Here is a 21479-nt window from a genome sequence, read left to right on the forward strand (position 1 = left end):
TTTTACAGCACATAGAAGAGGGCTTGGCACACAATAGCCAGTTAATAAATATTTGAAAAAATAAATGAAAGATAGACGTGTTCCTTATTAGTGATATTTCTCTGCTTCTTCAGATTTTTATGTGTGTGTGTTCTTGGTTTTGTCAGTGGAAAGGGATGGTGGTGTAAGTGCAAGTCAAACTATAGTTTTTGTAATACACTAAAACAGCTTATAGCAGAGTAGAATTGCATAACTTTAAACATTATAAGGATAGTTAGAATAGTCCAACTTCATGATTATTTTTAACAACATCCTGGCAGATTGCTGTTTACCTGTTACTTGGAATATTTCATTGATTAAGAGCTTTCTTCATAAGGTAGAACATTCCTTTTTTCTTTACTAATGGTACAATTGGGCTTCCCTGGTGGCTCAGAGGTTAAAGCGTCTGCCTGGACTGCGGGAGACCCGGGTTCAATCGCTGGGTCAGGAAGATCCCCTGGAGAAGGAAATGGCAACCCACTCCATTACTCCTGCCTAGAGAATCCCATGGAGGGAGGAGCCTGGTAGGCTACAGTCCATGGGGTCACAAAGAGTCGGACACGACTGAGCGACTTCACTTTCACTTTCAATGGTACAAATACTCAGGAAATTCTCCCATCTCACATATAATTTAGAACTTTAACAATCCTATTTGTTCTATTCATAGAAAAAATTACATTCTATAGAAGAAATTTTACCTGGAATCTTTGAATTGAAAATGGCTAGAAACTTTAAAAGTGATATTACTTCCTTTAGTTTACAAATGGGGAAGCTGGTGTCAGACTTGCTTGCCAAACTTCTGAGGTCAAGACAGAAGTGGGACAGGACTCAGTTAGTGGGTGCCCCAGATAGTTCTTTTGGAAAAGGAAATGGCAACCCACTCCAGTATTCTTGCCTGGAGAATCCCATGGACGGAGGAGCCTGGTGGGCTATAGTCCATGGGGTTGTAAAGAGTTGGACATGACTGAGTGACTAACAAATGGTTCTTACCACCATACCACTGTGTGCATGAATATAAAATCCTTTAATGGTTTATTATAGAAGTATATGCAGAAGCCTTATCCAAATAATGGTACTTTGGGCAAGAATATCATTTGTTAATGACATAAATGAAAATTCATTAGAGATCATTTATTAGTACTCTAGTTGAGTTTATGAAAGGTCAATGTAAAATATACTCCCTCTTAACTGTTGTTGAATTTCACTGTTGTAGGCAGACCGTTACCAGAATCTCCTTGAAGAACTGAAAATTAACAAGATACAACTGCAGCTTTTCCGACTGTATCACAATGAGAAAAAAATTAATTTTTTATACACTGAGTTAGAGCGTGTGAATAAGAATTTGAGTGTCACAAGGGAGTCTCTTTCTCATCATGAAAACATAGTTAAAGCCAAGAAAAAGGAACATGGAATGTTGAGCAGACAACTACAACAAACACAAAAAGAATTAAAGTGAGTTTTCAAAATCATTATTAACAGTTGGATTTTATTTAGATTGATAGAAATATTGTGATGCTTTGAAAATTGATTTTTTAAATAGATTTTTTACTTTGGAATACTTTTAGATATACAAAAAATTATAAAGATAGTATAGAGAGTTCCCATATTCCCCACACTAAATTTCTCTCACTTATAGCAGGAGGAGGAGGGGGCTACAGAGGATGAGATGGTTGGATGGCATCACCAACTCAATGGAAGTGAGTTTGAGCAAACTCCCAGAGGTAGTGAAGGACAGGGAAGTCTGGCGTGCTGCAGTCCATGAGGTTGCAAAGAGTCAGACACGACTTAGCGACTGAACAACAAATAACATTTTACATTATTAGTATGCTACACTTGTCAGAATTAATTAACCCATATTTATTCATTATTATTAACTAAATTCCATACTTGGTTCATTTTTTAATGTTTGACTTAATGTTCTTTTTCTGATCCAGTATACCATATTATATTTAGTCATCATGTCTTCTTAAGGTCCTCTTGGTTGTGACAGTTTCAGACTTAAACCTTGTTATTGGTATCCTTTACAGTTTTAAGAAGCATTGGTGAAGCTTTTTGAGACTGTATCTCAATTAGTATTTCTCTGTTACTTTTCTCATAATTAGACCAGTTTATGGGTTTTGGGGAAGAAGACCACAGAGGTAAAATGCGATCATTATCATAGTACATCAGGAATGTCAGCATATCATATACAGGGAATTCCCTGGTGGTCTGGTGGTTAGGGCTCTCTGTTCTTGTTGCTGAGGGCCGGGGTTCAAACTCTGGTTGGGGAACTAAAATCCCACAAACCACATGGTGTGGCCAGTAAATAAATAGACTCTACCATAAATTTTAAAAATATATGTTATATTATTAAATCATCTATCTAATATAGTATCAGCCTGCCATCATTATTGATGGTTTTTGGGGGGCTTTTTGGCTGTGCCACATAGCATGTGGAATCTTAATTCCCTGACCAGGGATTGAACCTGTCCCTCCTGCAGTGGGAGCATGGAGTCTTAACCACTGGACTATAAGGGAAGTCCCACATGATATTCATTTGCTTAATTGTTCAATTTCAGTAATCATGCATGGCAGTACCAGAATTATTAAACCATGTCCTTGTGGGAAGCAAATTTATCAACTAGAGTACAAGGCTTGTGTATAATTATTTTTGCTTTTTATTTTATGGGCTCTGGTCATTTCCAGTATTATTTAGGTTAACACATTTCCCCTTATCCTCTTCAGTAAGGTGGTTTCATACATTTGTACTACAGTTAGATTCTTCTGTCACTTTCTATATTTTATCTGGGATCCCTCGCCTTCTAAGTGAATTTTTTTTTAAATGTGTACATTAAAGTTTGCTCTTGGAGCTGTAAATTTCTGTAGGTTTTGACAAATGCATGATGTCATGTGTCCATCACTGCAGAATCATACAGAGTAGTTTATCACTCTTTAAAAATTCCCCAGTGCTTCACCTATTTGATTTTGCCTCTTACTTGGCAATCATTGATCTGCTTACAGTCTCTGAAAGTCACTATTTAGCATTTCTTTTTAAATGTATAATTTGATCAGAAGAGCTTCTTGCTTTTATATAAGATTTTCCTTTAAAGCAAAGTTTATTTTTCTTTTTAGATCTCTTGAAGCACTGTTAAATCAGAAGAGGCCTCAATACATTAAAGCTAAAGAAAACACTTCTCACCACCTCAAGAAATTAGATATGGCTAAAAAATCAATAAAGGACAGTGAAAAACAATGTTCTAAACAGGAAGATGACATAAAAGCCTTGGAGACAGAGCTGGCTGATTTAGATGGTGCATGGAGAAGTTTTGAAAAGCAGATTGAGGAAGAAATGTTACATAAAGGACGAGACATTGAACTAGAAGCTGGTCAGGTGAAAAAGTTGGCATGTGGGAAATCATTTGTTTCTACTGTTTCAGCTTCTCCTTTTCATTAGAATTTAAAGGATGACTTCTCTTTCTGATTATTTTAAAAGATTGCCGCAGAATTTAAATTATGGGGATTTTGATTTTTCAGCCTATATGGAGAACCTAAATTTAATTTTTACACTAGGCTATTTTTCCTTTATAAAAGTAGATGACATCGTAACATTTGTGAGTTAACTAAAGTCATAGAAAATACTTCAGCAAGATTACATGGTTCATTTTATGGAATTATATTCATATGTTTTTAAGGTAATTAACATTCATGAGGAAAAAATAATTACCTTAAAAACATAATTATATTCATATGTTCTTAAGGTAATTATTTTTTCCTCATGAATATTTTAAAAACTTAAAAGTCAGATTATATGTGGCTTTGAAGAGACATGATCACTTAATTGACAGGAGGGAAATTGGTTAAGATTGTTTAAAATGTTAAGTGATTAATGAATATCCAATTTAGTATATAAGATATAAGTCAATAATAGATATCCAGAAATTTATAATCCAAAGTTTTCAAACATTCTTTCAACTAAATTTCTATTATTTATTTCTTTCATTGATTTTATGATAACTTTATTTCACAATATATATGCTAAAATAATTGTGACTGTATAGATATAAAAATACATAATTTTCTCTGAACTCCTCTTACTTCTGGACCATTAATGAGTTTTAATGTGCTTTCTCTTACAGAATTTCTTACAGAGACCTTATAGAGTTGGTTTTGAATACCTTGTTGATCTATCTAAACAGTTTAAAATAAGATGTTCATTTTGTGTTCATGCTATCTTAGCTGGAGAAGATGGCTAATTATGATATAATTCAAATAAAACATTTTTGATAAGTTTAATTATCTGCTAGTAAAGAATATCATAGAAAGAATTTCCTCTCACACTTCTTTAAATGAATTATCAATGTTTAAATGCTTTTTATACAGCTGGTTCAATATAAAGAACTTAAGGAACAGGTAAGAAAGAAAGTGGCTATAATGACCCAACAGTTGGAAAAGCTGCAGTGGGAACAGAGGTCTGATGAAGAAAGATGGGCATTTGAAAAGAGGAGACATGGAGAAGTTCAGGTACCTTGGTTTGTGTAATAAATGATTTAGAATTATTTTTCATGAAATTTTATTCCCTTTTTATATTTGTTTTTCAGTATATAAATGGTTTTACATCAGATATAAGGAATTAATTAAATTTTCTGGATTACCTGTTAGACTGCTTAGCACTATTTAGGTCCTCTTTCATAGTCTAAGATATAGACAGTGTAAGGACTTCCCTGGTGGGTCAGTGGTTAAGACTCTGCCTTCCAGTGTAGGGGATGTAGGTTCAATCCCTGGTTGAGGAACTAAGATTCCACATGCCGTGAGGCAACTAAGCCATGCACCAAATTTAAGAGAGAAACCCACGTGCCTCAGTGAAGACTGAGCACAGCCAAATAAGTAAAATAAAAGTGTAAAGAAACTGATAAAAATAACATATAAAAATAGTGTCTTCCTTCATGTAGTCAGTAAGCATTTTATGCATACTTGTATAATGATAGGCAGAAAACAAAGAGGAACTAAAGAGCTTTTTGACAGAGGTGAAAGAGGAGAATGAAAAAGCTGGCTTAAAACTCAGCATTCATAAAACTAAGATCATAGCATCCAGTCCCATCACTTCATGGCAAATAGAAGGGGAAAAGTGGAAACCGTGGCAGATTTTATTTTCTTGGGCTCCAAAATCACTGCGGATGGTGACTGCAGCCTTGAAATTAAAAGATGCTTACTCCTTGGAAGGAAAGCTATGACAAACCTAGACAGTGTATTAAAAATCAGAGACATCACTTTACTAGCAAAGGTCCATATAGTCAAAGCTATGGTTTTTCCAGTAGTCACATACAGATGTGAAATTTGGACCATAAAGAAGGCTGAGTTCCAAAGAATTGATGCTTTTGAACTGTGGTGTTGGAGAAGACTCTTGAGAGTCCCTTGGACAGGGAGGAGATCAAACCAGCCAATCCTAAAGGAAATCAACCCTAAATATTAATTACAAGGACTCATGCTGAAGCTCCACTACTTTGGCTACCTGATGTGAAGACCTTTCCTATTGGAAAAAACCCTGATGCTGAAAAAGACTGAGGGGAGGAGTAGAAGGGGGCGACAAAACATAAGATGGTCAGATGGCGTCACCGACTCAATGGACAGGAGTTTGAGCAAACTCTGGGAGATAGTGAAGGACAAGGAAGCCTGGTGTGCTGCAGTCCACGGGGTCACAAAGAGTCAGACGTGACTTAGCAACTGAACAACAACATAATGATAGGCACAGGCAGATGCTGTTGTCTGTTCTTCCATTGAGGTTAGGAGGAGTATAACTAAAGGGAAAAAAAAACAAATAGTATAAGTGAAAGGTCATTTGGAAATACTAAGGACATAGCCCAAGAGGAGCTTCATAGTCTACATGAGAGGTAACCATCAAGACGGCATTATACTATTCTGCCTTAGAGTGAGAGAGACTTGGCTTCCATCCAGTCTTGTCCTGTCACTGACTGTGTTGATATAGCTAAATCATTTCACTTCTTTGAACTTTGATTTCTTCATTTGTACAATGTCTTTTTTTGGTCTTTTTGTCTGTCTTTTTTGTGGCTGAGTTATATTCCATTGTATATATAATATACCACATCTTTATACATTCATCTATCGATGGACATTTAGGTTGCTTCCTTATCTTGACTATTGTAAATAATACTGCAGTGAACATGGGAGTGCATATCTTTTCTAATTACTTTTTTCTTCACAAAAATATCTAGGATTGGTATTGCTGGGTCACATGATAGTTATATTTTTATTTTGTGAGGAATCTCCATACTGTTTTCCATAGTAGCTGCACCAATTTACGTTCCCACCAGTAGTGCATGAAAGTTCACTCTTCTCCATATCCTTGCCAATACTTGTCTTCTTGATAACAGCCATTCTGACAGGGGTGAGATGATATCTCATTGTGATTTTGACTTGCATTTCTCTGATGATATTGAGCATCTTTTCATGCACCTGCTATCTGTATGTCTTCCTTGGAAAAATGTCTATTCAGATAACCTGCCCATTTTTTAATTACTTCTTGTTTTTATGTTGAGTTGTATGAGTTCTTTGTACATTTTGGATGTTAACCGCTTAGCACATATACTGTTTGCAAACCTCTCCCATTCAGAGCTGCTGCTGCTGCTGCTGCTGCTAAGTCGCTTCAGTCGTGTCCGACTCTGTGCGACCCCACAGACAGCAGCGCACCAGGCTCTGCTGTCCCTGGGATTCTCCAGGCAAGAACACTGAAGTGGGTTGCCATTTCCTTCTCCAGTGTGTAAAAGTGAAAGTGAAGTCGCTCAGTCATGTCCAACTCTTCGAGACCCCATGGACTGCAGCCTACCAGGCTCCTCTGTCCATGGGATTTTCCAGGCAAGAGTACTGGAGTGGGGTGCCATTGCCTTCTCCGACCTCAGCTTAAATCACTATAAGCTTCCCTCTTAGGACTACTTTTGCGCATTCCATAGGTTTTGGATCATTGTATTTTGTCTCTAGGTGTTTTTAAAAAATTTTTTCTTTGATTTCTTCAGTGATCCATTGGTTGTTTAATAATAACTGTTTAGTCTCCACATATTTGTTTTCTGGCAGTTTTTTCCTTCTGTTTGATTTCTAGTCTCGGTTGTGGTCAGAAAACATGCTTGATATGGTTTTAGTTTTCTTAAATTTATTGTGACTTGCTTTGTGGCAACTCCTGGTTCTAGATCACTTAGTAAAGGAGTAAGATTATTTATTGACTATGCCAAAGCCTTTGACTGTGTGGATTACAAAAAACTGGAAAATTCTGAAAGAGATGGAAATACCAGACCACCTGACCTGCCTCTTGAGAAACCTATATGCAGGTCAGGAAGCAACAGTTAGAACTGGACATGGAACAACAGACTGGTTCCAAGTAGGAAAAGGAGTATGTCAAGGCTGTATACACCCTGTTTATTTAACTTCTATGAAGAGTACATCATGAGAAACGCTGGGCTGGAGGAAACACAAGCTGGAATCAAGATTGCCGGGAAAAATGTCAATAACCTCAGATATGCAGATAACACCAGCCTTATGGCAGAAAGTGAAGAAGAATTAAAGAGCCTCTTGATGAAAGTGAAAGAGGAGAGTGAAAAATTTGGCTTAAAGCTCAACATTCAGAAAACTAAGGTCGTGGCATCTGGTCCCATCACTTCATGGCAAATAGATGGGGAAACAGTGGCTGACTTTATTTTTCTGGGCTCCAAAATCACTGCAGATGGTGACTGCAGCCATGAAATTAAAAGATGCTTACTCCTTGGAAGAAAAGTTATGACCAACCTAGACAGCATATTCAAAAGCAAAGACATTACTTTGTCAACAAAAGTCCGTCTAGTCAAGGCTATGGTTTTTCCAGTGGTCATGTATGGATGTGAGAGTTGGAGTATAAAGAAAGCTGAGCACCGAAGAATTGATGCTTTTGAAGTGTGGTGTTGGAGAAGACTTTTGAGAGTCCCTTGGACTGCAAGGAGATCCAACCAGTTCATCCTAAAGGAAATCAGTCCTGGGTGTTCATTGGAAGGACTGATGATAAAGCTGAAACTCCCAATACTTTGGCCACCTGATGCGAAGTGGTCACTCATTTGAAAAGCTGACTCATTTGAAAAGACCCTGAAACTGGGAAAGATTGAGGGCAGGAGGAGAAGGGGACGACAGAGGATGAGATGGTTGGATGGCATCACCGACTCAACGGACATGGGTTTGGGTGAACTCCGGGAGTTGGTGATAGACAGGGAGGCCTGGCGTGCTGCGGTTCATGGGGTCGCAAAGAGTCAGACACAACTGAGCAACTGAACTGAAAACAGATTAATGTTGCTGTAATGCACGGGATGAATTAGACAGGGAAAATGTTAAAGATAAACAAATTAGAGACTACCACAGTCCTTGGACTTAGTGATAAAGTGAATGGAGCAATACTTGTGAAGTCCTCCTTCCACAAGCCTGTAGTTGCCTTTTAGATTCCTATACAGTTACAGTATTGAGCCGCTCTAGTGGAATTACTTGTCTGTTTCTCCCACCAGACCTTAGTCCTTGAGAGCAGAGACTCTGTCTTGTTCATTATAGTATCTGTAGTTTCTAGCACATGGTAGGCTGTGAATAAATATTTACTGAATGAGTTAGTTTGAAAGAGAGAGAGGACTGTATATAAATATTTGAAAATAATCCCCTTGGGGTTTGAAGTTACCGGAGTAAACTTGCTGAAGATAGATACCTAGTAAATGATGGAGTGAGGATTTGAACCTTGATTCCTGAAACCTCAAAACTCTTTACCATACTGCCTTTTCAAAATAAAAATTTGCTCTCCTGAGAATTTTCATATGGTTATCTATATATTTCAAATTTAGAACAATATATGTTTATTTCAAATTTAGAACAACATATGCAATTAAAGGCTTCCCCAGTGGCTCAGCAATAAAGAATCTGCCTGCAGGGCAGGAGCTGCAGGAGAATGCCGGTTTGATCTCTGGGTCGGAAAGATCCCCTGGAAGAGGGCATGGCAGCCCACTTCAGTATTCCTGCCTAGAGAATCCTATGCACAGAGGACCCTGGTTGGCTAAGGTCCATAGGGTCACAAAAGAATTGGACATGACTGAAGTGACAGCATGCACAGACACATGCTATTACAAGTTCTAGGCATCTAGTGAAAAACTGTTTGTTTGGAGTTGCTATAATTGATTTCAGATTTCATTTCCTATTATAGGAAAATATAAAACAAATAAAGGAACAAATAGAAGATCATAAAAAGCGAATAGAGAAGTTGGAGGAGTATACAAAAACATGCACGTAGGTATAGTAAAAAAAATTGCTTGCAGCTTTCCTGTATCTCTGGGGTCTTGTATATTTGTGGTGAATGCTTCCCCTGTATCATAATGTTCTCACTCTCCCATTGTTTTTTTATTTCATGGTAGATAATTAAAAATTATAATTAACCACTTAAGGTTGAGATTTTGAAAATATAAATGTTTAACAGTGGTGAAACTTAAAACTCTCCTTTGGTATTGATATTTTATAACAAAAATATGTCATGAAAACTATCAGCACCTAAGTATTCTATCACTAAGAATTTCTTTTTAATTGATATTTACTTACTGTTAAGCTCATGATGATTGCTCTGGTTATAGTGAGTGAGCTATTCTTTTTTCTCAGAATCCAGAAATATGTATCTTTTGACTCAAGAATTATTTAAGTATCTTTTGCTCATGTTTGGTGTTAGGTTTATTATATTGTATTTTTCACCATTTGAAATAGATAGAGCACTATCCCATTCCCCTGCGATGCCAGGCTAGAGTGTATTGCAATTCCTAAATTTTGGTTTTTCTTTTTGCTGTATAATGTATTATTGTTATTGTCATATAGGAATTGCTTGAAAGAAAAAAAAGAGCAAGAGGAAAACTTAGTGAATGAAATAGAAAAAACAAAATCAAGAATGTCTGAAGTTAATGAAGAGTTGAATCTTATTAGAAGTGAATTGCAGAATGCTGGAATTGATACCCATGAAGGAAAACGTCAGCAAAAGAGAGCAGAGATTCTAGAACACCTTAAGAGACTTTACCCAGATTCAGTGGTAATTGAAATAAAAAGGCTAAGCTTTCTTATTTGTGATTAAAAATTTGAAATTATTAGGAAGTATTATTATTTCAGAAACCTATAAATTTTGTGTTTTATTATTTATACTTAAGGCATAATAGTAACTGGGGTAAAATGTGTATAATCCCCAGTAATGTCTATAGGTAAGTAATTATTGGGGAGAAACATTGATATGAACACATTACCCAGAGAGTCCAGATATCCCCAAAGGATATGTGTATATGAAATAGTCTGTTGCCCTGTAGACACATAGCCTTAAACCTCATTTTCTTCATGATTTCAGTTTTTTTTTTAAGTACTTTCTTCAGTGGACATTGTTGGCATACTTTTGAACAGTGAATTTTTATTCTCTAAATCTGACTGTCCATCCAGTATTACTAGCTTATTTCATTGGCCCCAATGCAGCAATATCTAACTTGTTATGTGAGGTATCCACTTCAGAGAATTATTTCTTTTGGTATTGGGGTCTGTCGTCTCACTCTTGTCACTAACACCAGTGTACACTGTGTGCTCCTTGTTTCACGACAGCCTTTTTTTTCAGCATCTGACACTGTTAACCACTTGCACTTTTTGAAACCCTCCTTGATACCACACTCTGTTGGTTTTCCTATTTCTCTGATCACCCATCTTCATTTAGTTTATAGCATCTTTTTTGCCTTTCTGACTCTTTAAGTGTTAGTTACTAGATAATGATAGAAGAATAAGGGTGGGTCACAGAATTCTTCCCCCAATACCAAGGAAAATCACAAAAACTAGTGAAAAACTAGTTCAACAACCAAAAGAGGAAAGGGGCTCATACATCATGCTCTACTAACCTTCAGAAAATAGTAATAGTCCAGGATTTCTTTTTAAAGATTAAAATATAGCATTGCTGATTCTTAATTCTGCACAAGGCAAACTGATAAATTGATTAATTCCTGAGAATTCTCACTTAATATCCCTAATCTAGCAAGAAGGAAACTTTGTTGTTTCCTTCTGAGTAGAAAACTAGCACTCAAATAGAATCAGAGAATATGGACTTCTGCTTCTCTTAGATGGAAGTGAAGGCTCTAGAGCTCTTCATTAAATTGAGAAGCCAGTTCAAAGCCCTCTCCCCCCAAATGGGATCTGTTCTCTTTCCCCCAAGAAGAAAAACCTTAGTATGGGATATTAATTGAAGAAAGAATAAAACTCAGTTATTCAAGTAAAATATGTGCATAGCTTTAGCACAGCTGTCATTTACCTTTGCTTTTCAAGCCCTTGGGCATCCCTGGTAGCTCAGCTGATAAAGAATCTTCCTGCAATGCATGAGACCCTGATTCAATTCCTGGGTCAGGAAGATCCCCTGGAGGAGGGTACGGTAACCCACTCCAGTTCAAGTCCTTGGGTGATGGGCAATCAGAAAATCTTTAGAATATAGAACAGAAAATACTTGGTCCATCATTTGTTGCTCAGAGGAGATAACCATCTCAGTTTTAGGTGAGAATCAAAAAAAGTTATCCATTACAGAAAGTAAAAGGTTTACACAGAGCTGCCCACATTAAATATAGGAAAGGTGAAGAGAAGCTGTATGGCAGCATAGGTACATATATTAAAAGAAAAAAAAGAATAAAAGGCATTTAGAAGTCAAAGAGCCTTGTGGAAGAAAGTTACAGAACAAAATCCCCCATAAGCTTTTTGTCCTGTAGACAATTTAATAAGAGCTTGAATTCACAAAATCAAGTTCAGATACCAGAATAAAATAAAAAACTGTAGTGCTAAGAAAACAAATCAGGAACAAACATTACTGAACTAATAAATTGCAAATAGCAAGAAATGGTTACATAGCTGAAAAGCAAACTACTGACCTAGAAGTCAGATTTTATTTAATCATAACTGAATTGAGAAGAAAAAACAAGATAATAAATATTAAAGACAATGGTGATCTATCATAAAGAAATTGGTTTTTCTGAAGTAGAATCTAGCGAATGAAGAGTCTAAAGACGTAAAATTGAATCTGAAAGACGTCTAGGGAGCATTGATACAGGACGGCTGGCATTCTGATGTTTTCTAGACTTTTTGAACTTCAGTCTGATTCTTGACCCGTCCTCAGATCCTGAAAAACAGTTCTCTGTGGGAAGCCATCTCTGGCTTCTCAGGTCAACCTGGTCCCTGTTACATATTCTCAGAGCACTCTGTGCTTAGTCACAGTGTCTCTTTTAACTCTTACTTTGTACATGCATATAATTATTGATTATTTATTTTCTTCCCCTACTAACCTGAAAACTCTGTGAGGTTAGAGAGGATCTGTTTTGTTCAGGCATGTTTACCCAGTGTCTGGCTCAGCACCTGCATGCAGTAGATGCCTCACAGATTCTTATTTAATAAGTAACGTCATGAATGAATGCTGTTTCGTTACTAGGTTTGTAAAATATTTTAGTACCTTGGTATGACTGCTGCTGCTGCTGAGTCGCTTCAGTCGTGTCCGACTCTGTGCGACCCCTTAGATGGCAGCCCACCAGGCTCCCCCGTCCCTGGGATTCTCCAGGCAAGAACACTGGAGTGGGTTGCCATGCCCTCCTCTAGGGAATCTTCCCAATCCAGGGATCGAAACGAGGTCTCCCACATTGCAGGCAGATTCTTTACTGTCTGAGCCACCAGAAATTTATTTCCATTTTCCATTTGAGACTGTTAAATTATGATGTTTATAATTTTGTAAAACTAGTTTTGATCTGTGCTGCTTTGTTGCATTAAAAAATGAATTATACGTTTCTCACTAATGTGTTTGTTTTTCTCTCCTTTTTGAAACCTAAGTTTGGAAGACTACTTGACCTGTGTCATCCTATTCATAAGAAATACCAGCTGGCTGTTACTAAACTTTTTGGTCGGTACATGGTTGCCATTGTTGTAGCCTCTGAAAAGGTAGCAAAAGATTGTATTCGATTTCTGAAGGAGGAAAGAGCTGAACCTGAGACGTTCCTTGCACTAGATTACCTTGATGTAAGAAATTTGTAATCCTTAGTATTTAATGGTGATAAAATTCTGTCTTTTAAAGTATGTCTTTATTGCCTGAGACTGTGGTAGTAATTTACAAAGTCATTGATTGGATGCCAGTTAGTCATTCAAATGGCTGGTGTTAATATATTGACAGGCAAAGAATAATATCTGGAGAAGGTGATGGCAACCGACTCCAGTACTCTTGCCTGGAAACTCCCATGGGCAGAGGAGCCTGGTAGGCTGCAGTTGATGGGGTCATGAAGAGTTGGACACGACTGAGCGACTTCACTTTCACTTTTCACTTTCATGCTCTGGAAAAGGAAATGGCAGCCCACTCCAGTGTTCTTGCCTGGAGAATCCCAGGGACTGCAGAGCCTGGTGGGCTGCCATCTATGGGGTCGCACAGAGTCAGACACGACTGAAGCGACTTAGCAGCAGAGGTAGCTGTCTTTCTTGCCTTCATATCATTTCTTCCTAATCTAGTTTTGCCATAATTTACCGTAATGATTTTGAGCACATTGCTCTAGCAGTGCACCACTAGCCAGCAATTTATTTTCTCCTATAGCATAGTATGTTGGAGAAGGATGAAACGTATGTTCTGTCAGTGAAATGCTAACCCAAAGTTTCAGTTGTAAGTGTGTGGTCCAGTAAATATGTGTCAGCTATTGGTGGAGCAAGCTAAATTTTGAGCTTTGAGGTATGTATTGAAAGGTCTTAAGAGTATCTAAAATTTACATAATATTTATATCTGCACACATATTTTGGTTATAGGGTTTTTGTTTATGAAAATGAAATTATACTTTCTGGTTTTCAGTAACACATTGCAAATATCTTTTGATCTCTTTATCAAACCAACTTAAGTCATGTCAAAGGGGATCTACAAGCTTTCCTGATATTTAAGCCTAAAATGGTTTTCTGAGTTCCATATTACTGTGCCACTCTTTAGAAAGTATATAAATAGGTATTTCCTCCCACTAGATTTTATGATTTTGAGAGCAGGAAGGGTTTCTCAGTCATTGCTTAATCCCAACTAGTTAGTGATAAAATTTAATCTGGAAATTATATCTTCTGGCATTTGATGAAATGTATTTTTAAAAAATATTAAATGAAGCCAGGGGTATTGTTCATCAGATTCTCATCTAACTTTTATTGTGTATAAGTGCATACTACTAACCACTTACTGTCATGTTTATATATGTTCTTTGAAAAAGAATGTACTGAGTATTTGGTTTATATTTTAATATACCTAATATATCAAGTATTTTTTAAACCTTTTAGATCAAACCAATCAATGAAAGATTAAGGGAGATTAAAGGCTGTAAAATGATGATTGATGTCATAAAGACTCAGTTTCCTCAGCTGAAGAAAGTAATTCAGTTTGTGTGTGGAAATGGCCTTGTCTGTGAGACTCTGGAAGAAGCAAGGCATATTGCCTTCGCTGGACCTGAAAGACGGAAAGTAAGAGATTTAAATTGCAGTTTTGGATAATTTAAAGCAGTATTTGTAAGACTAACATGTTACGTATACAAATATTTATATATGCTTTCATATGTTTTCCTATGTGAGGAAGACTAACAGAACCTAAGATGTTCATGGCTGCAGTAGTTTTTGTAATGTTAAGTATTCAAAAATTAATTTCTCTAATATTTCCCCAAATCAGAAATCATATTTTGGAAGTTAGATTTATTGTAGTGATATCCTAGAGCTGTTAATTTTTTAACTATATATACAATGGATCTCAGATTTTCCCTGTATTTACATATATAATACATACATTTCTGAATACCAGGAAAGAATTTAGGTGCTTAGTTTACATTCTCAGTTATTCTATAGTTTAATGAAGATACTAACTGTCCTTTTATACATTCAGGGTTTTAACACATTTGAAGTTATATAGAAATAGCACAATTGAAATGAGGTTACTAAATATTAGTCTCTCAAATAATTTAGGTTTTAAAAATATTATTTCCTCTCAATTGAAATAGAATTTGTATTTAATTAAACAGTGTAAAATTATTCTAAGTATCTGATATAGTCTTTTTTAAAAAATTACTTTGTGATAACATAGTACCTAAGGGCATTAACTATGGAGTAAGACCAGTTTCCTGATAGCTGGTAAAGAACCTGATAGCTGGTGAAGATACCCTGACAGTTGGTAAAGAATCTGCCTGCAATGCAGGAGACCCCAGTCAAGTCCTGGGTCGGGAAGATCCACTGGAGAAGGGATAGGTTACTCACTCCAGTATTCTTAGGCTTCCTTTTTGGCTCAGCTGGTGAAGAATTGACCTGCAGTGCAGGAGACCTGGGTTTGATCCCTGGGCTGGGAAGATTCCTGGGTCAGAAAGATCCCCTGGAGAAGGAAAAGGCTACCCACTCCAGTATTCTGGCCTAGAGAATTCCATGGACTGTATAGTCCAAGGGGTTGCAAAGCGGCGGACATGACTGAGCTACTTGCAAAAAAAAAAGACCAGTGATACTATTTAGTAATTAATTATGTAAATTTAGGCAAGTTTCTAAACCTTTTAGTTTGTTCATCTAAAGTGGCAGAAATAATAGTACTTATTTCATAGTTATAGGATTAAATAAGTAATAACATGCAAAATGCTTTTATAGTGCCCAGGAAATAGCTCTCAAAAAAGTGATAGTCAATTTGTATTTACTAGTCAGTTTACACATGTGATGTGAAATGTCCAGAATTGCAAATTAACACATAGCAGGCTATACTTATAAAAGAGAGGAATTTCCTGTATTAAATGTATTGACTTGTCTTATGTGATTAACTTCTCATACACTTTAGTAGTTGTAGCTATAATAATCTTAATGTGATCTCTGTCATTGATTTCTCCATATTAAATTTAAGCAGGAGTAATAAGTGAGCTACTAAGATATCTTCCTTATTTGCTACCTCATTAACTATGCTGAAGTTGATTTTTGTATATTTGTAAAATTGATTTTTGAAGATTTGTGTGATGAATTTAAAGAAGTCACATGAAGATAAGACTGTGTTTAACTTTTCCTTCGTTCACCATATATTGATGGTTTATATCTTGTTCATAGTAATATGCCTTACCCCTTTAGGCTATATTTTGTTCTTTTTGTTACTTCAAAATTTTAATCAGCGTTATATATCATATTTTTATTTTGAAGTATGTTCCAGGGACTCTTCTTCCCATTGTTATTATTCCACTTGAAGAATATTTTCTATGTTTTAGGATGCAAAAGACGTTTGGATAGATGTCATATTTTCACAGAAATCATCTGAGGTTTTTAATTTGTGCTTTTGGTTTTCCATGGACTTGATGTCTTTCCATTGTCTTGATAATGTGGTTTAAAATTTTCTTTGTTCAAACATTGCAAGTTACATCACAAAATTATATTTTTGTAAGTTTATAAACTACATATAGTATATGTAAACTATATAATAATGTAAATTACAGTGATTTTGCTAGCTGTAGTTTAGTCATTAAGATATTTATAACTCAGTCTTAAAATAGTTTAAAAATTTATGTAACAAAATTTTAAAATCTAGAGTCTCTTTCAGTACATGTGATTATTTCATCCATTTCCCTTAAGCAAAGAAACAACAATTATTTTGCTTCCTTTTCCCATAGACTGGATGGTTATTTCTCTAAATCATATGTAGAAATATCTGTTTATGCTTTGGGCTTCCCTAATAGCTCAGTTGGTAAAGAATCTGCCTGCAATGCAGGAGACCCCAGTTTGATTCCTGGGTTGGGAAGATCCACTGGAGAAGGGATAGGCTACCCACTCCAGTATTCTTGGACTTCCCTTGTGGCTCAGCTGGTAAAGAATCCACCTGCAGTGCGGGAGACCTGGGTTCAATCCTGAGTCGGGAAAATCCCCTGGAGAAGGGAAAGGCTACCCACTCCAGGATTCTGGCCTAGAGAATACAGTCCATGGGGTCGCAAAGAGTCAGACACAACTGAGCGACTTTCACTTTCATTTATGTTTTACCCTTCTAATATGATGTAGCAAAAAAACAGACCCAGAAAAATGTTATTAACTACCTGGTAATCTGTGAAAACATCGTTTTTCCAAAAATTAAATATATTAAATAGAGAGAATAAAAATGCAGGGTACAGTAGGTTGAAAAAACTGGGTATCATCTAGAATAAAATATAGTTGAATCTACACTTCATACCTTATATCAGTATATTCATGGATTAGAAATGTAAATGTTAAAAAATAAAACTGTAAAGGTATCAAGAGAAACTATGGGAAATTTTTTCTTAATCTCAGAGATAGTAAGGCCTTTCCAATATGACCAAAAATTTAAAAAGCCAACCCCAAGGCTAAAAAAAATGGGTGAAAAAGTTAGTCACTCAGTCATATCCAACTCTTTGTGACCCCATGGACTATAGCCTGCCAGGCTTCTGTGGTTTTTAGCCATTATTAATGGCTATGCATAAATTTACATAAACATTTCTGCATAGAAAAGACCATTATAAGCAAAATCAAAAGACATGGCAAACCAGAGAAAATATTTTCTACTCATAAAAAAGAAAATTTGCTACAAATCAATCAGGTAAAGAACAGAAATAAAGTTGAAAAATAGACAAGGGAGAGGAGCAAACTTAGGTTCATAAAAGGAAATATAATTGCTGTTAAATATGAAAACTCACCCTCACTTAAAATATGGAAAATTCCCATTAAAACTATACCAAAATACTGTTTTCACTTATCAAATTGATCAACATCAAAAAGTTTAATAACACTTTATGGGGAAAGAGACCCTTGGGTTCACTGCTCTGGGCATGTAAATTTGTGCCAACTCTTTGAAGGGCAAGTCTAGCAGTTGTACTTCTTCAGAACTTTACATACACATAAAATCATATGTGTATGAAATGATATATATATACAAGATTTAGTTATTGAACCATTGTGTGTAGCAAGAAATTTGGAAACAATTTGCCCAAGACTGTTCAGTAAAGTTATAATGCATTTATAAAATGGGACACTATATAACCTTAAATAGAGGGAATGAAGCTCTTTATGTACAACTGTCAGATAATCTCCAAGATTTCAGTTCAGTTGCTCAGTTGTGTCTGACTCTTTGCGACCTCATGGACTGCGGCACGCCAGGCCTCCCTGTCCATCACCACCTCCTGGAGTTTACTCAAACTCATGTCCATTGAGTCGGTGGTGCCATCCAACCATCTCATCCTCTGTTGTCCCCTTCTCCTCCTGCCTTCAATCTTTCCCAGCATCAGGGTCTTTTCAGATGAGTCAGTTCTTCGCATCAGGTGGCCAAAGTATTAGAGCTTCATCATCAGTCCTTTCAATGAATATTCAGGACTGATTTCCTTTAGGATGGACTGGTGCAATCTCCTTGCTGTCTAAGAGACTCTAAAGAGTGTTCTCCAACACCACAGTTAAAAAGCATCAATTCTTCAGTGATCAGTTTTCTTTATAGTCCAACTCTTAAATCTATACATGACTACTCCAAGATATAGTCAGTTTTTTAAAAAGTAGTAAGTAGACTAGTGTTTATTATGTTACTATTTGTGTAAAACATGAGGAAAGGAGATGTGTATTTGTTTATGCAAAAATATTTCTGGAAGAATACATAAGAAATTGACAGCATTGATCATCTCTGGGGAGGGTAACTGGGTCATAGGGGCTAGCAATACCAGGGAAATTTTTTACTCTGTGCCCTGTATCTTTTGGAGTTTGAACTATGTGAATATCTTACCCATTCAAAAATAAAAGGGAAATGTTAAAGTATATTATTTTCCATACCTGTGAAAGACAGCTTAAAAATATGTATAACCTGTATACCACAAAAGTTACAGAGGATCTGCTTCAGCAGCTTATAACACTGAAACAGAATTTCTTGAAACAGTTGAATTTGTTCAGTGGAATGATCGGATATACCTCAGAATGAATTTTTAATGCCAAAGAAATCCTCCTTTTCCTAAGCCAGGCTCTCTAGAACTTTTATTTAATGCTACTAATATTTAAAAATTCCCCCAACTGCTTATTTTATATGATATCCCCAAGGTATTTTTTGGGGAATGCAAGCCCCCAAATATGCATAGGAGGACTGCACTGAGCAACGATTGTAAACTGTAATTTTTAGGCTAGAAATAGAAATTGTAGTCCTTCCAGAATAGCTTTGACTGTCAATCAAATAAAACAGGTTATTTGATACTAAATTTACTTTTTAAAGAAATAAATTATTTTAATAAACATAGAAACTATTTTTAAAAGCCCTATAATTCTATGAATTGCTGCCTATTTCATTTTTAGAATTAAAGGAGGTCTATAACATGGTGATTATTAAGAACATGGACATAGATGTTTGATCAACTTTTGATTTAGGGATTTTAGTCCCTGTCTTAAAGAGATGGGAACACCAGACCTCCTTACCTGTCTCCTGAAAAACCTGTATGCATGTCAAGAAGCAACAGTTAAAACCTTACGTGGAACAATTGACTGGTTCAGTTGTGGGAAAGGAGTATGTCAAGGTTGTATATTGTCACTCTGTTTATTTAGCTTTGTGCAGAGTACATCATGTGAGATGCCAGGCTGGATGCATCATAAGCTGGAATCAAGATTGCCAGAAGAAATATCAACCTCAGATTTGCAGATGATACCACTCTGATAGCAGAAAGTGAAGAGGAACTGAAGAGCCTCTTGATGAAAGTGAAAGAGAGTGAAAAAGCTGGCTTAAAACTCAGCATTCAAAAAATGGAGATCATGGCATCAGTCCCATCACTTCATGGCAAATAGAAGGGAAAAAGTAGAAGCAGTGACAGATTCTATTTTCCTGAGCTTCAAAATCACTGTGGACAGTGACTGCAGTTGTGAATTAAAAGACGCTTGCTCCTTGGAAGGAAAGCTATGACAAACCTAGACAGCATGTTAAAAAGCAGAGACTTCACTTGGCTGACAAAGGTCCATATAGTCTGGATTTGAGTGAAAGTGAAAGTTTCTCAGTCGTATCCAACTCTTTGCAACCCCATGGAATAGTCCATGGAATTCTCTAGGCCAGAATACTGGAGTGGGTAGCCTTTCCCTTCTCCAGGGAAACTTCCCAATGCAGGGATCAAACCCAGGTCTCCCACACTGCAGGCAGATTCTATACCAGCTGAGCCACCAGGTACGCTCAAGAATACTGGAGTGGGTAGCCTATCCCTTCTCTGGGGGATCTTCCTGACCCAGGAATCGAACTTGGGTCTCCTGCATTGTAGATGGATTCTTTACCAGCTGAGCTACCAAGGCATGGATGTGAAGAGTTGGACCATAAAGAAGACTGAGCACCGAAGAATTGATGCTTTCTAATTGTGCTCTAGAAGACTTTTGAGAGTCCCTTGGACAGCAAGGAGATCAAACCAGTCAATCCTAAAGGAAATGGACCCTGAATATTCATTGGAAAGACTGATGCTGAAGTTGAAGCTCCAGTACTTGGGCTACATGACGTGAAGAGTTGACTCATTGGAGAAGACCCTGATCCTGGGAAAGATTGAAGGCAAAAGAAGAGGGCAGCAGAGGATGAGATGGTTAGATAGCATCACTGACTCTTTGGACATGAATTTGTGCAAACTCCTAGTGAAGGACAGAAAAGCACAGTGAAGGACAGAAAAGCCTGGTGTTCTGCAGTCCATGGGGTGGCAAAGAATTGGACATGACTTAGCAACTAAACAACAATAACAGATGGCTTTAGGCAAGCTTCTTAATATCTGTAAGCCCCAGTCTATAAGATGGAAATCGTATTTACTCATGGGGTGCAAACATAGAATTGAATAGCATATATGCACTATGTCAAGCATAGTATGATAAATAGTTACAGTAATGACAGCAGCAGCCAACAAAGTAATAAAAAGAATCTCAGAAAATTGTGAGTACCCTCTGCTCTAAGAGGGGAAGTTGACTTGGCCAAGTGTGATGCCTGGGAAGAGAGAGCTGGCATAGAATAGCATATGTGTTATGACAGATTCTTAGTTCAAAGTTCTTGATACACTTCTCTCTCTTCTTGCCAAGCCAGCCCACAAATTTTTGTGTGTGTGTCACATTTGACTTTTACACATTCAAAAAACGAGTTAATAAATGTTCAGTTTGGAAAATAGAGCTCAAAAAGGAAAATTGGGACTTCCCTGGTGGTCCAGTGGTTAAGACTCCACACTTCCAGTGCAGGGGACATGGGTTCAACCCCTGGTGGGGAAATGAGATCCCACATGCCATGTGGTGGACCACCCCCCCCAAAATAATGGAATGTGAAAACCATCCCTAACATGTTCTATAGAGTTGCCAGATCAAATATTTGGACATAAATTTAAAAGTTATTTGTTGTTTATCGGAAGTTCAGATTTAACTGGGCATCCTGTATTCCTCTTTGCTAAGTCTGGCAACCATACTCTTGAAAGATCTAGTGAGTGTTGTGGTATATGTGCCAGATATTTGATAGT

At 36.7% G+C, this 21479-nt stretch overlaps 1 protein-coding gene across 2 annotated transcripts in view; it reads left to right on the top strand.

The window, feature by feature from the left end:
• Positions 1-21479, top strand: part of SMC1B (structural maintenance of chromosomes 1B) — an 82112-nt gene that overhangs the window by 12050 nt on the left and 48583 nt on the right. For both annotated transcript variants that reach the window (XM_005896364.2, XM_070370073.1), the window contains exons 5-11: positions 1232-1470; positions 3130-3388; positions 4378-4518; positions 9209-9291; positions 9865-10072; positions 12868-13053; positions 14329-14508. In XM_005896364.2, the coding sequence (XP_005896426.2) occupies positions 1232-1470; positions 3130-3388; positions 4378-4518; positions 9209-9291; positions 9865-10072; positions 12868-13053; positions 14329-14508 (1296 nt within the window). The remainder of the gene's footprint in view (positions 1-1231; positions 1471-3129; positions 3389-4377; positions 4519-9208; positions 9292-9864; positions 10073-12867; positions 13054-14328; positions 14509-21479) is intronic.

This window comes from Bos mutus, chromosome 5, assembly GCF_027580195.1.
Source record: "Bos mutus isolate GX-2022 chromosome 5, NWIPB_WYAK_1.1, whole genome shotgun sequence".
NCBI classification, from domain to species: domain Eukaryota; kingdom Metazoa; phylum Chordata; class Mammalia; order Artiodactyla; family Bovidae; genus Bos; species Bos mutus.